This window comes from Nannospalax galili, unplaced genomic scaffold (assembly GCF_000622305.1).
Source record: "Nannospalax galili isolate Female #2095 unplaced genomic scaffold, S.galili_v1.0 scaffold50, whole genome shotgun sequence".
Lineage (NCBI taxonomy): Eukaryota > Metazoa > Chordata > Mammalia > Rodentia > Spalacidae > Nannospalax > Nannospalax galili.
The window spans coordinates 1275315-1291290 of record NW_008328749.1 but is presented as its reverse complement, the minus strand read 5'-3'; the positions used below and the strand labels follow the sequence as shown (position 1 = coordinate 1291290).

The window sequence follows — 15976 nt, the reverse complement described above, 5'->3', positions numbered from 1 at the left end:
TAACTTTTAGGTATTAAAATATAAATGGCAAAATAAACTATTTAAAGTAAATAAATAGTAAAGGCCAGCTGTTGAAAAAGCTAAAAACACCAAGAAGTACTCAATTCATTTGGCTATGAATAAAGTTTTCTTGCTTACAATCCTGTGACAATAGGGCTTAGAAGAAGGAATGATTCACTTCAAGGAGTTAGAGTTAGAAGCTTTCTTTTATTGGCCACACTAAAGTAAGGAAATCTAGGCAGTTCCAGGTAAAGATTTTAAAAGCAATATGATTGGGGCTAGACAGATGGCTAAGCAGCTAAGAGTACTGCTGCTCTTGCAGAGGACCCAGGTTCAGTTCCCAGCACCCACACGACATATCACAACACTGTGTGACTCCAGTTCCATGGGATCTAACACCCTCTTCTAGCCTCCACAGGTACCTGCACACAAATTTAGTGTATTCTTATTTTATTTTTATTTTTTATTGTTTTAAGTTAACATGCAAAGTAATGGTTTCATTATAGCACTTTCTGTGTGTGCATGTATGTGTGTGTAATGTGTTTATGTGTTTATGTAGGTGTGTGCACATGTGCATGTTAGTATGCATGCACACGTGTGCATGTAGAGGATAGTGGTTGGTATTGGCAGTCTTCTTCAATCGTTCTCCACCTTAATTTTTGAGGCAGGGTATCTCACTAAACATGGAGTTCACTTATTTGGCTAGGCTGGCTGGCCGGTCAATTAGCTCCAGGTATCCGCCCATCCCCACATCCTCAACATTAGGATTACAGATGCACAGCACCATACCCAGCTATTTTATGTGGGTACTGGGGATCCATACTCAGGTCCTCATGGTTGTATGGCAAGCACTTTACCAACTAAGCCATTTCCTCAGTGCCCTTATTATAGCATTATCATAAGTATATTCTACTTTACTTTGTTCTTACCCATCCCCTTAAGCTACTGTCATTTCTCCTCCCTTTCCCCCCTCCTCCCAAACGTTTCCCATTTCTGCTTTCATGACACGTGTATTCCATTACTCTCTTTTCTTCCCTCCCTCTCTCTTCCCTTAAGGTTTCTTTATCTCCTCTCATGATCCCCTTCTACTTTCCTGACCTGCATACACACACACACACACACACACACACACACACACACACACACCACAAATCTAGAGTCCACATGTGAGAAAAACATGGTATTTGTCTTTCTAATGTGACTTAGTTTGCTTAGCAAAATGATCTCTAGTTACATCTAGTTTTCTGAAAATGTCATAATTTCATTTTTCTTTATGGCTGATTAAAATTCTACTGTATATGTACATTTTCTTTACCCATTCATCTGTTAAAGGACATCTAGGCTGGTTCCATTTCTTAGTCATTGTGAATAGTGCAACAATAAATATATATGTGCAAGGATCTCTGTGGTATGTTGACTTGAGTCCTGCAGGTGTATACCCATGAATGGTACAGCTGGGTCCTATGATACTTCTATTTTGAGTTTTGTGAAATTCCCCACAGACTTCCACAGTGGCTGCATCACTTTACATTCCTACCTGTAGTTTATAGTTTCCCCTTTCCCCATATGCTCACCAGCATTTGTTTGCTGGATGATAGCCATTCTGACTGGGTTGAGATAACTCTCTAAGTAGTTTTAATTTAAATTTTTATTTTGAGTGCTGTTTCAAATATTTACTGCCCATTTGTCTTTCTTCCTTGGGGAAATGTCTGCTCATTTCATTATCCTATTTACTGATTAGATATTTCTTTTGGTGTTTAAATTTCGTTATGTTTTTATATATTTTAGATATTTATCCTTTAGCATATAATTGGCAAATATTTTTCCCATTCCGTAGACTGTCCCTTCATTCTGATGATTATTTCTTTTGATATTAGAAACTAATTTTATGTAATCCTATGTGTCAATTATTAGGATTTTTTCCTGTGCTATTGGAGTCTTTTTCAAGAAATCCTTACCTATGCCTATATCTTCAAGTGTTTTATCTGTTTTCCTCTAGTATCTTTAAAGTTGAAGATCTTACACTTAGGTGTTTGATTCATTTTGAACTGAATATCTTACAGTTCAGTGTTTGATTCACTTTGAATTGATTTTTTGTAAAATGAGAAATATGGGTCTAGTTCCATTATTTTACAGATGAATATCCAGTTTTCCAAGCATCATTTTTGAAGAGGCTGTTTTTTTTCCAATGTATATTTTTGAGACATTTGTTAAATTAGGTGGTTATAGCTGCATGGGTTTATTTCTGGGTTTTCTGTTCCACTGGCCTACGTGTCTATTTTTGTGCCAGTAACCATGCTGGTTTTGTTACTATAGCTTTGTAATATATTTTTATATCAGGTATTGTGATACTGCCAGAATCATTCTTTCTGTTTATTACTCTTTTGGATATTTGAATCTTTTGTGTTTACATATAAATTTTAGGATTAGTTTTTCTATTTCTACAAAGGACATAATTGGAATTTTAATCAGGTTAAATTGAATCTGTACATTGCTCTTAGCAATATGGTTATTTTCATAATTTTGATTTTGCTAATCCATGCACAAGGGAGGCCTTTACATTTTCTAGTGTGAGCCTTTAATTTTGATTAGGAAAATTAGCCCTAAATGTGAAGAAAACATCCAAAATATAACACCATTATTTACTATCTTATTGCTGTGTGTTCTAATATGGATGTTTGGAACCTACTGTCATTCAAACCTCAACCTCCGGCTCTGTCTCTGTCTCTGTGTCTTTCTCTGTCTCTTGCTCACTCATTCTCACTCACTCTTTCTCTTCAGAGGTAGTGGGGTAAGGTGATTGCTAAGATCTTTGGCTATACAGAATATTTTTTAGTAAGATAACCTAGGATCCACCTGAAACCTTGCAAAACCAGTTCTCATTCATGGATAATGGCTATCATCCTAAGTATCAACAACTAAACAACGAGAGCTAATGACTCAGGAGCACAAAGTTCACAGTTCTACACAGTATTAACTGATGGACTAATTTAATACACCTTCAGTCTTAATAACAAATGGCAGGATACAAAGTGGTTTCCAAGAATGGGAAATGGCTCAAAGGGTAAAGTGTTGTGCAAGGAAGAGGACTTGAATTTAGAACCCCAGCACCCATGTTGAAATAAAAGTTGAGTGTGGTGGCACACATCTGTTAACCTCAGTGCTGGGAAGTGAGGACAGGAGGATCCCAGAGGCTTGCTGGCCCAACCAATCTAGCCAATGAGTGAAATCCAGGTTCAGTGAGAGCTCCTGTCTCAAAAACAAGTTGAAGAACAATAGAGAAAGGCATGCAGTATCAACCTCTGGGCTACACAGGCACACACATGGGCACATGTATACACACACACACACACAGACACACACACACACAAACACAGAAACAAAGAGACAGACAGGTTTGCAGCCAGGAGTGGTAGTGCACATCTGTAATCCCAGCACTCAGGAGGCTGAGGCAGGAAAACTCCCATGAATTGAATTCAAGCCAGCCTGAGCTACATAGTAAAACCATGTCTAAAAGAGGGAAGGAGTAGAAAAAGAAAGAAAGAAAGAAATGAAGAGTGGCTTCTTTCTGTATTCATTGTGTTTTTCACCTTTCAGAGGGGACCACCACCAGGTTTTGGGCGTGCCAAATTCAGCAATGAAGAAGGAGTAAGTAGGAGCAAAGCTATAGCCCCAATTAGGAATTACAATCTACTAGCTGCTACCTTTTAATCCACATCTCATAAGAAATTAAAAATCACCATAAGAACCTTCTGTAGCTCAAGTTCCCAAGATTTTTTAAGTGAAATAAAACCAAACTAGTAGCCTAAATAAATGTGACACACTGCAGGGCACAGCGTTGCATGGCTGTGATCCCAGCATGCAGGAGTCAGAAGTGAGACCTTGGATCCAATCCCCAGCACCGTAAAAAATGTGACACATCATTTTGCTTTGCATGTACTGAAATATGTATCTCACGTATTTACTAAGAGAACTATTATGCTCTTTGCAGAATAGGTGGTGAGCTCCAGGCAGTGTAAAACACAGAAGGAAGATCATCTTATAGTATTACCTTCAAAGGGGAATTAAATGACCACCTAAATCCTTCATTGTACAAATAAACTGAAATCCTGAGAAGATGAATTACTATTCACTTTCTCCTATTGAGTTAACAAACTAGAACAAACCCAAGTCTTATGATACCATGTCTTTTTTTTACTATACTATACTTCTTTTACTATACTATGCTTATTCTCTTCAATAATCAAATATCCATTACCAACTCCTAAAATACTATAGACTGGGTCATCAAATAAGTCATTTTAGTGGCTGTGGCTCCACTTGCTCTTTTTTCCTAAATATGTGATATGCGATCAGTGAAATGCGGAAACCAATAGCTTGGCTAGAGGAATGGTAAGCAATGCTATTAAAATAATGATGACTAAAAAGTATTACTTCAATAATGGTAACAGGGTACTTTCAAAAATATCACTATGAAATACCCAAATAAGGGTAATCCAAATCATTGTCTGCAACTTAACCTAGAAACTAGAACTTTGGATTTTCATAAACAACATTAGAAATTGAAACAGAAAAACAAAGGCGTTAACTCTGTAACATCTACCTTTTGAGGACACTGCTCAATTTCCTGCATGATGCTGGAGATACTATTTCATAATCTCTATCCCCAGGTTAAGATTAAACTATTTTCCCTATGTTGTATCTGTTTTCAAAATAACTGGAGATACAACTCAGTTATAGGGTACTTAACTACCTTTTCTAAGGCCCTTGGTTTGATCACCAGCACAGGAAAAAAATTAAATAATTTAAATGATACACAATCACAGCGGTCATAATTAAATTATTCATTAAATGAAAAATTAGTAGGCACCGTTTCCCACTGTGCTGCAAAACTCGGATATTAAAAACAGTATTTTCACTCAAAAACTTCACATGGGAAAATCAAATGGGAGGATCCCAAGAAAACAAGCAACTAAAATTCAATGTGATGATCATCACAACAGAAGTCTGTTCTGCTAAGGACACCCAGGAATAGAGTCTGAGCCTAATCCTGGTCAGGATAGTCAGGGCAGGAGTAACAGTCAAGCTGAGTCCTGAAGGGTGAGTCAGGTGTGCTGGGAGGGATAAATGTATAGTAGGAAAAGGTTAGATAGGAAGAGGTCATGTGGGAAGACTCAAGAGTATTGGTAGATATCATTTGCAACCATATCAAGTTCAAGGGGGAGAAAATAACATTGAATGTCATTGTTATGGCCCATATGATTATAAAAATTTTTAACATTATTATTTTATAATGTGTAGCATTTATTAGACACAAAGTTCTAGCTACAGAAATTTGTATTTATATATACATTTATGTATATTCTCATTTGACCCTAATGACAAATTGTATAGTTGATACTATTTTATTGTTACCTCTATATTACAAGTAAACAAAGTAAACTTAGTCAATAGTCATAGTACTAAAAATAACAGAAAGATTCCAACCCTCCTCTGTCTAACATCCAACTGTTCAGCATCAAGATGTACTGCTTTCTATGTTGTGCTAAAAGATTTAAAGTTTATCTTTTAAGGTAAGGGAAAATTTATTTAAAATGTATTTATTTATGTATTTTTATTATGAGAATAGGTGTTTCAACCTGCTTGTATTTAAGTGCACCCATGTGTGCAATGCCAGAAGAAGGCATCAGATCCTCTGGAACTGGAGTTACCGACAGTTGTTAGCCACCATGTGGGTGCTGGGAACTGAACCCGGGTCCTCTGCAAAAGCAGCTGGTGCTCTTAACCACTGAGCCATCTCTCCAGCTCCAAGTCAACTTTAAATAAATATTTAAAGAGGAAAGTGTTGCAATTCCCAGAGACCTATCCCCAACTTCTATTCTGATTGCAGCAGTGAAGCAAAATTAGAAGAAAGTAGTAAGATCACACATACAGTAGCCAGTAAGAAAACTAATAGTTTGGGAGTATTAGAGATAAAAGAAGACAGACAAGGATGAAAGCTTAGGTTTTTGTTTTTTTTTTTTAGAACTTGGTAATTAGTTCTCTGAGGAAATAAAGGTGAAAGTAGTAACTGAGGAACTGGTTTGAGAGTAGTAACTATTCCTTGGATATACAGTATTGGATGGACAATGATGTTTGTTGGGAGATGAACCTAGATAGAGCTGCATTCAGGTGGAAGTACTCAGAGCCTTGCTGCCTCAACCTTGGGAGAATGCTATGGGACAGACTTCTGACTTTGCTAGTCAAAAGCATGTATCCATACTGAAAGTACTGGCATGCAATTGATTCCACAACATAGGTGTATAAAATGAGAACAGAAAATAAGGATGATAGGGATTCAGAAAATAAATCTGTCAGTCATGATGGAACATGCCTGTAATCCCAGCACTCTGGAGGCAGAGAAAGGATGATCACTATAAGTTCAAAGCTAGATTGATCAGTTCCAGGCCAGCCAGGTATACATGGCAGGTCTCTGTCTCAAAAATAAATAAAATTTTAATTAAAGATTATAAAAATAACCTGAGAGCAGGACATGGTAGTGTGTGTCTTTAATACCAGTCCTCGGGAGGCAGAGGCAGGTGAATCTAAGATTCAGGCCAGCCTGGTCCACATAGGTGACTTCCAGGTGGATTGGAACTAGGGAGACCCTGGTTTAAAAAAAAACCTGGGAATGATGGCTCATACCTTTAACCTCGGCATCCAGGAGGCTGAGGCAGGAGGATTTCCACAAGTTCAAAGCCTAAGCTACAGAATGAGATCTTGAGATCTTATTTTTTTAAAAAATAAACCCTCCAAATTTCCATCTGGGCCTGGAGATCAGAACTAGTGTCAAAAAAGAGAGCCAAGGGTTGAAAGAAGCAATCAGATTTCAAGAGGGAAAGCAGAGCCATTTGTGGTTCAAGCAACACCATGGTAAGAAACAAAAATAGCTCTTAATTTCCATCCTCTTTCCTGCAGAATCCTTATTTTGGATTTTTTGGATATCATGGCTTTGGGGGTCGTCCTTATTATTCAGAAGAGATGTTTGAAGATTATGAAAAACCCAAAGAAAAAGATCCTCCTAAAGAAGAGGACCCGCCCCCAGAACCCTCAGCTAATTCAACAGTGACTGAGGCTAATTCCACTCAACCAATTCCTGGAGGGAGTCAAGGTGGAAATGACACTAGCACAATAGGAAACAGGGGCCCTGGGCCTAACCCTGGGAACAACCCTACCATTCAAAATGGTGTCTTCCCACTCCCTAAAGTTAATATTTCAGGCCAGGGAGTACCAAAAAAACAAATTCCATGGAGACCAAATCAGCCAAATATTTATGAAAATTATCCACATCCAAATACACAGAATTATCCTACAGGAAGACAATGGCAAACCACTGGTACCACGGTCATGGGGCACAGACAGGCTGGACCTAGTAACCGAAATCAAGAAGTCCAAAGAGGTCCTAGGTGGAATTCCTTTGCTTGGGAAGGCAAACAAGGAACTCGCCCAGGAAATCCAACTTATCGTAAGGCTTCCCCTCCAACTTCAAGAGCCAATTATCCCAACTATGCAGGAAATCCAGTCAATTTTAGAAGAAAACTTCAGGGGCCAAATAAACCATTTGTGGGAACCAATGCTGCCTCAAATAATCCATACGGCGGAACCAATGCTGCCTCAAATAAACCATTTGTGGGAACCAATGCTGCCTCAAATAATCCATACGGTGGAACCAATGCTGCCCCAAATAAACCATTTGTGAGAACCAATGCTTCCCCAAACAATCCGTTTGGAGGAACCAATGCTGCCTCAAATAATCCATACGGCGGAACCAATGCTGCCTCAGATAAACCATTTGTGGGAACCAATGCTGCCTCAAATAATCCATACGGCGGAACCAATGCTGCCTCAAATAAACCATTTGTGGGAACCAATGCTGCCTCAAATAATCCATACGGTGGAACCAATGCTGCCCCAAATAAACCATTTGTGAGAACCAATGCTTCCCCAAACAATCCGTTTGGAGGAACCAATGCTGCCTCAAATAATCCATACGGCGGAACCAATGCTGCCTCAAATAATCCATATGGCGGAACCAATGCTGCGCCAAATAATCCATACGGCGGAACCAATGCTGCCCCAAATAAACCATTTGTAGGAACCAATGCTGCCTCAAATAATCCATATGGCGGAACCAATGCTGGCCCAAATAAACCGTTTGTGAGAACCAATGCTGCCCCAAACAATCCGTTTGGAGGAACCAATGCTGCCTCAAATAATCCATTTGTGGGAACCAAAGCTGCCTCTAACAACGCATATATAGGAACAAATGCTGCTTCAAATAAGCCATTTACAGGAATAAATACTGCCTCAAATAAACACCCTGTGGGAACAAATGGAGTTTCACTGGGTCCTAAACAAGGTGCTATTGGCCACAAGACAAAAATCCCAAATCCAAAGGAAAAGTCATCAGGTCAAAAAGAAAGAACAATCAGTCCTACAAAAGAAACAGCTGGTCCCTGGAGAAGCTCTCAACAATATGGAGTTAACAAACCAAATTATAATTTGCCTCATCCTGAGGGCAGCATGCTAGGCCCTAATTTTAATTCTTTTGATCAGCATGAAAACTATTACCCAAGAGGAGATTCCAGAAAAGTACCAAGTCCCAATTTAATTCAAAGTCAGAATTTGCCCAAAGGGATTGCTTTGGAGCCAAGAAGAACCCCATTTGAATCAGAAACTAAGCAGCCTGAGGTCAAGCACAGTACACATCAGCCTGCGTATCCTAAGGAAATCCCTTCTCCTACAAAAGAGCATTTTCCTGCTGAAAGAAATACCTGGAATCACCAAGAAATCCCTCCACCCTTTAAGGAAGATCTAGGGAAGCAAGAAGAAAATTTACCTCATCCTTCCTATGGTTCTAGAGGAAGTGTTTTCTACCATGAACATAACTCCTATTATCCTAAAGAAAAGTCACCATACATCAGAAACAATATGTGGGATGAGAGAGTTGACTCTCTCAATCTTATAGGGCAACAAGAAAATCCACAGTATCCCATGAATTCTCTAGACCAGAAGGAGATAATCCATTATAATGAAGAGGATCCAGTTGATCCAAATGGAGATGAATCTTTTCCAGGACAAAGCAAATGGGGTGAAGAAGAGCTGAACTTTAAAGAAAGCCCAACAGTTAGGCAGTATGAGAATGATCAATATGCCTCAAACCAACCAAGGGAATATCTTCCCTATCCCTTAGGTAATCCATCAAAACCCCCAGAAGATTTTCCTTATAGTGAATTTTATCCTTGGAACCAAGATGAAACTTTTCCAACATATAATCCAGGTCCCACTATATCACCACCCATGGACAGGAGCTATTATGTTAATAATGCTGTTGGACAAGAAGAAAGCACTCTCTTTCCTTCATGGAACTCCTGGGACCACAGGAATCAAGACCAAGGACAGAAAGAAAGTCAGCCGTATTTCCACAGAAACTTCTGGGATTCATCAACAAATTTACACAAATCTAATACACCAAACCAGAAAGGAAGCCATCCTTATTCTAGTAAGTCCCCTCTTGGGGACTTTTTTTTTCAAAAAAATCCAACATGGCTTGAAGGTGAAAATTTGAACTATGATTTGCAAATGGCTAGTTTAAATCCACCAGAGAGAGAATATTTGACTTTCCAAGGCTTAAGTCCTCAAAGTTACCCATCAGGTCAAAAAGAGGCACATTCATTTCACCAAAGTCAGAGAGGTTCCTGCTGCATTGGCGGCTCCACAGGACACAAAGACAACCCACTAGATCTACAAGATTACACTTCATCCTATGCTCTTGCACAAGGGGAGAACCAAGAAACCAGTCCTATGTATACAGAAAGTAGTCATACCAAGTATACAAGACCTAATGTCTCTCCAACAAGCATCCTACCTAGTCAAAGAAACATCTCAGAGAATAAACTAACTGCAGAAAGCCAAAAGCCAAGTCTGTTTGGAGATGATTTGTCCACTCTGAAGAGGGATACCCCATGTTCTGTAAAAAATCCATTGGAAATAGGAGTTAGAGCCTTTCCTGAAGCCAGCTCTCCTCAACCAAAGAATATGCCTTGTCTCAAAAGTGAACTTGGAGAAGATAGAAATGATGTTCTGAAACAAATTTTCAAAGGCAGCCAGCTCAGTGAAAGAACTGCTGACCTTACTCCTGAACAGCTTGTTATTGGTACACCTGACAAAGGCCCTGGGCCAGAAAGCATCCAAAATGAAGCCCAAGGAAATGAGGGCAAGAGGCAGCAGCAAAGACCACCTACCATCCTGAAGTTACCGTGTTTTAGCTCCAAATTAGCAACACTTCACTCCTCCAGCACTGGACCTCCAACTAGCAATGGAAGGCAAAGCCCATTTAATAGAGATATTTCTATGCCTACTGAAAATCCTATCACATTGGTTGGGTTAGCTACTGGAGAACAATTTAAAAGCATAAATGTAGATCAACTTAATGCAGATGAACATACTGCATTTGAATCCTTTCAAGGAACCAATCCACAGGACCAAGTACATGACTGCTTACTGCTTCAGGCCTAGGAGTTACTTCAACCAAACATTGGAAGAAAAACAACTAGCATACCAATGACTCCACATTTTTTCCCTAAGACTTAATTATCTAACCCTCTTAGTGATCCTTAAGTTTTTTCCCTCCCAACGGTAGGAATAGTGGCCCAGGTGGAGTTAATGAGATGGGCCTCTGGGGCTGGCTGGATCCAGCACTGTCACAAATTAGTGAACATTTAAGAAACATGAAGGCCATGACCACTCCTGATTTGAAACTTGGAAGCTACTTGTCTGAATTAGTTACCTTTCTCTGGTTCTCCTTTTCCTCTCAAATTACCCTACTTGCAAAGTTGTCTGGTTTTGCAATCTGAAACATCTGAAAGGCAGCTGAGCTTTCCATTTTATACAGAGATCTGTAGGGACACTGGTGTAGTCCTGATGTGCTATATTCCTTTTCCCTTGTGTTTTTTGTCACTTTTGTCTCCTAGTTAGCATTCGCCAGCATTTTTTCAGCCACTGTCTCCTTAACATTATTATTTCCTTCTTTCTCCTTCAACCTTATCTTTCTCCTTCCTTCTCTATTGAGCTTTCAGTTTTTCGCCAGTACTCTCTTCATCACCTCTCACATGCTAAACTTCCTTTAACCACCATCATTCTATTCTTTCTCTTCACCCCCTCCATGACTTCCTTTCCTCCCACTCTTCTGTTCTCTTAATGTGTCACTTGTCAATTAATCCTTCTCTGACTCTTTTCTCCTTCAGTTTCTCTTTTTTTCTTCTAGATCATTTTAATATCTTAAGACTGTACATTACTTTCACTCTTTTTTATCTATACTGTAAATTCCACTAATTTTTTTCTCAGGTAAACCATCACTGTAGAATCTGAAATAATAAGCAGACACTAATACCTATTTTTGTTGTTGATTTTCTCATGACCTCTACCAAGTAGACAGTTCAATCAAAAGAACATATTCCAGGACAAGAGAAGACAGGTTACTTACTAGAACTAGAAACATACAGAAAAGGCTTAGGAATGTAGAGAATGAAGAACTGAAGAAATTATCACTCTGGGACTGAATTTAAAAAAAAAAAAAAAAAAAAAAAAAGACTAAGGCTTGCTAAATCAGCTACCAGTTCACAATCTCCAAGATCTGTAGAGGACATTTCAGGAAACTCCATCTTATGGAGCTAAAACACTCAATGTTTAGTTTTCTTTACTAGTTCAGTATAAATTCAATATATACTACAACTAACATGCTTTTTTTCTTGTCCTTGTAGAATTATTCACAGACACAGCTTCAGGGTATCATGATTAAATAGTGTAAATTATTTTGTAAAGTAGGTGTTTCTGTATTGTCTTGCTTAGACTATATTTGAGTCTTATTGATATTATTTTTACTATAATTAAAGGCACTTTGGCCTATTATCTGGATATTGCTTGCTTGGGGGCGAGAGGGTAAAATTCTCAAAATTACCTACGATGTTACTTTCTATCACTAAGGAATTTCTCAGAAGAAAATTTCCTGTGACAGATTTTATAAGACCTCAGAAATTTGGTGAGATTCTCCTGAAAAATAGAACTTTGCCCTTGAATCTTCTAAAATACCTAGCATAGAGACTTGCTCATAGGAAATAACCAGTAAATGTTTACTTATTGACTGGCATTTGGATGCCTTTCAACACTCACATGAAAGCACTATAGTCTGCCTTCCCTATAGATGAAATGTATGGAATACTGTGTAGCAAACCATATTCTATGGTTTTATGTATTCAACAACGCTTGCATCAGAATATTGTATATTGTCTGTGCTAGCCATTGGTAGCTTAAATTCCTCACACAAATGATTTTATACTTTAATCACAAATTGAAAATCACTAACCTGTTCTGTATAAAACTGTGTTCTAAGAATTATCCTCTCAAAATAAAACTACATTATATTTCACTGTCTTTTTAACTTTTTTCCTGAAATTTCAGTATGAATACTTTCACTGCAATATATTCACTTTCTAGTTCATCATAATGAATGGGTCACACAGTGGTTTTGGCAAATATTGTCCTGTCAATAGTGATGCGCCCAAGAGCCAGGGCCCAAACTAGCAGACCAATTGATATGAAAGTTTTAGTAAAGAATGGACACTATAGGCAGGAAAAGCAATGGGCAAATTTTCAGAGAGGGTTTCATCCCTGTGAGGGACTGAAGTCCTTTTATATAAGTTAAGAAAAGTTATCTGGGTTAGTTTCCTGAGCCATTTGTGTGGGGTCGCATCTGAACAGAGTTCAAGGTGGCAACTCACTATCTTGAGTAGGTTATTTTATAACATCATCTCCCTTCTTGGAGTGAGGCACCAGGAACCTTTAGGAGTTAGGCTCTAATTATTTGTATAAAGAATCAAAACTCTGGCTCTGGATAATTAGGATCTGACAGCTACAGAGTGGAAAATTTTGCTCTTTTGCCTTTTGTTCTTGTTATTTTTGTCTCTACAAACATGTTGACACATCTACTACATCTATGAAATATTGTTACTTAAACTATCATCTGTAATGTAAGATATAGAAAGCACAATGTGACCAAAAAATCTACTGAATTTAAGAACATTTTATAAAAAAAAAAGAATGAAAATGTTTCTATAGAAAGTGATTCTTCCCATGAGCAGGGATGCTCCTGCAAGACTGGCTATTATATCTCAGTTCCTTGCATTAAACATATTAATCACTCTGTGTGCCCCACTTAAGTTATTCATAAAGATTTTAAAGTCTACTCTAAGATTAAGGGCCACATAATAGAAATGGACATTAACAGCATCTCCATCGTGCTACTACTGCCCCACTTCTATAGTGGGTGGCTACATCTAACAGTCATCCCCTGCTGGTTCTAAAATAGCTAGTTGTTAGGATGTTGTTAGTAGATAAACAACAAATAATAAAATAATATCTAAAGGTTACAAACACAGGAGATAACCCAGCAAAGTTCATACATACCATCTATCATAGGGTTGCTGGAGGGCCTGATCTAGTTAATGGGAAATACTGTACTTCTTGCTCTGTGTGGGATGTGAAGTAGAATGGAAATTCTAAAAATTCAGTGTAGCTGCTGTTATCATGGAGATTCTTCCTCTGGCTTTGTGGAGCATCTAAAGACATAGATAACACATTTTAATTTGGGCACTCAAGCCAGAACCATATATTTAATACATCTGTGAAGAGAATTTTGAGTTATTTAGACATATATTTCTGCCTGGTTTTCTTTTTCTTCTCTCACTTAGCCCAGTCTCAGTCATAACTTTTTTTAAAAAGACTCATCTTGTCCTCAAGAAACCAAAATTTATTTCTAAGAATCAAAAAGGGAACCAAAAATGTGGGGCTTAAAACCAACAGGTCTGTCCCTACTTTACCAAACCATAAATTTAGGTTTCACTGTGACTCAGGCCAGTTGCTAATTATAACCCAACAGGAAACTGTACTTGATAGATAATCATCATTTCGGCAAGGATGCAGTGCTTGGCTCTGTCCACCTGTTCTTTCTTGCCTCTCTGCCTCACCCTATTCCAGAAACAGCTACTAGTCCTTCCTTTCTTTCTTTGAATGTGTAGTCAATTCAGTTTAGAACACAAACCAGCTGGTAACAAGCACAATTCCCTACGAGCAGAGGAAAAGACCCCAAAAGAAGCAGCAAGGGAGAAGCTGAGCTGTAATCTGACAGAACTGCTGAATAGGTGAAGCTGCACACAGTGGCTCGTCACCTCCCCAGTCAAGGCCTTGTGCTTTCACGGTGCTCGATTCCATTTTCCCAAGCACCTAGAATCCTTCATTTCTACACTTCATTTTAGCCTGTACAATGATTATCTCTGCCTGTATCTAAATAATCAAATTGTTTAAAAGTTATTTGCTGTAGTTAAATCTGACAGAATTTTTTTTCTCACATGTTGATTGATAGGGAGTTCTCCCAAATCATCTCCTAGCCCCTTAAAGATCGAGTCTAGTCATGGTTCATTTGGGGAAAAGAAATAGCAGGAACTTTTGTTTGTAAAGGACCTTGACTTAGTTATAAAATTACAGTGGCGGGCTGGAGAGATGGCTCATCAGTTAAGAGCACTTGCTGCTTTTGCAGAGGACCCAGCTTCAATTCCCAGCACCCACACTGCAGTTAACAACTGTCTATAACTCCAGTTCCAAGGGATCCAACACCCTCTTCTGACTTCTGCGGGCATTGCACAACACGGGTGCACCCACCTACATGCAGGCATTACATTCATACACATAAAAATAATAAAAATAAATAAAACTACAGTGAAAACTTCCTCCTTTGTGTAAGATTTAGGCTGTTTTCTGACTCTTACATGCCATATGCTGTGTAGCTGTTTCCTCCACCTGGAAACACTCCCTCCTGAGGGAGAAGGGGGCTTAAAAGACTCAGGAAGCTCATAGAACTTACAAAACTTCATGAGTTCCCTCCCTAAGTTTACATCAGCAAAAACAACAGTTGCTGGGGGAGAGGGGACTTCTGTGGAGCCACCCATAAGATGTGTATGGGGCACCAGTGATGCAGCTTCAGTGAGTCACCACCTACCTGTCACCACCATGGGCCACCTGAATCACCTATGCTCTTCTAAACAAGCCCAACAAATTCATAGGCTCTCCCAAGGTAGACCTGAGTGGAATTGTTTCTCCGGTCTGTCATTGGTGTTTTGTCTAGAGTGGATAGATGTTTGTTCACATCCTATAACACAACAACATGCTAGCACTTCTCACTCTTCAATGTGCATATGAATTTCATTAAAATTCAGTACAACGGGCCTAGAGAGATGACTCAGTGGTTAAGTGTGCTTGCTGTTCTTTCAAAGTATATGAATTTTGTTCCCAGCACTCACATTAGGCAGTTCACAACCGCCTGTAACTCCAGCTCCAGGGGATAGAATTTCATCTTCTGGCCTCCTCTGAGGGCATCTGCATGTATGTGGCATACATACACACATACACGTTTTTTAAATGTGACTGTTAAAATGCCATGGATCTGGAGCAGGGGCCTCTATTCTGTGGTATTAATATGCACCCAGGTGGTTAATGTTCAACAAGTAAGTGGACCAAAGTTGGGAGGCAAAATGCTATTATTTCCTATAATAATTGCACTCATCAAGGAAGAGACAGAAAAGTCTGACCACTAAAGAGCAGAGAACAAAAAAGTGGAAGATTTAACAGCACAAAGAGGAGCAGGATTCCCTCATTTACCTGATTATGATTCTTCCTGACTCTGTTTTATGCAATTCTAGATGGTTCTACTCTATGATCTCAAAGCTAACATCTTTTCCAGGACTATCCCAGCCCTAATATCTCCAGCTTCCTCTATGGCTCACAGTATATCATTTATATCAACCATGCATTTGTCATTTAACATGTGGAAACTTTTTCCTGTTAGTTTTGCCTTTAGAAGGAATAGGACACTTCCTAAAAAGCG

The 15976-nt window shown here is 38.8% G+C and overlaps 1 protein-coding gene across 2 annotated transcripts in view; it reads left to right on the top strand.

Annotated features, from left to right (window-relative positions):
- Enam (enamelin) overlaps nt 1-10557 on the top strand; it is a 17117-nt gene extending 6560 nt beyond the window's left edge. Inside the window, exons 7-9 of one of the 2 annotated variants that reach the window (XM_008829371.1) lie at nt 3598-3648; nt 6958-7588; nt 8348-10557. In XM_008829371.1, coding sequence (XP_008827593.1) covers nt 3598-3648; nt 6958-7588; nt 8348-10557 — 2892 coding nt within the window. Of the gene's footprint in view, nt 1-3597; nt 3649-6957; nt 8054-8347 lie in introns of both variants that reach the window. The other variant, XM_029561661.1, reaches the window with a different exon arrangement.
- Nucleotides 10558-15976: the final 5419 nt, after the last annotated feature.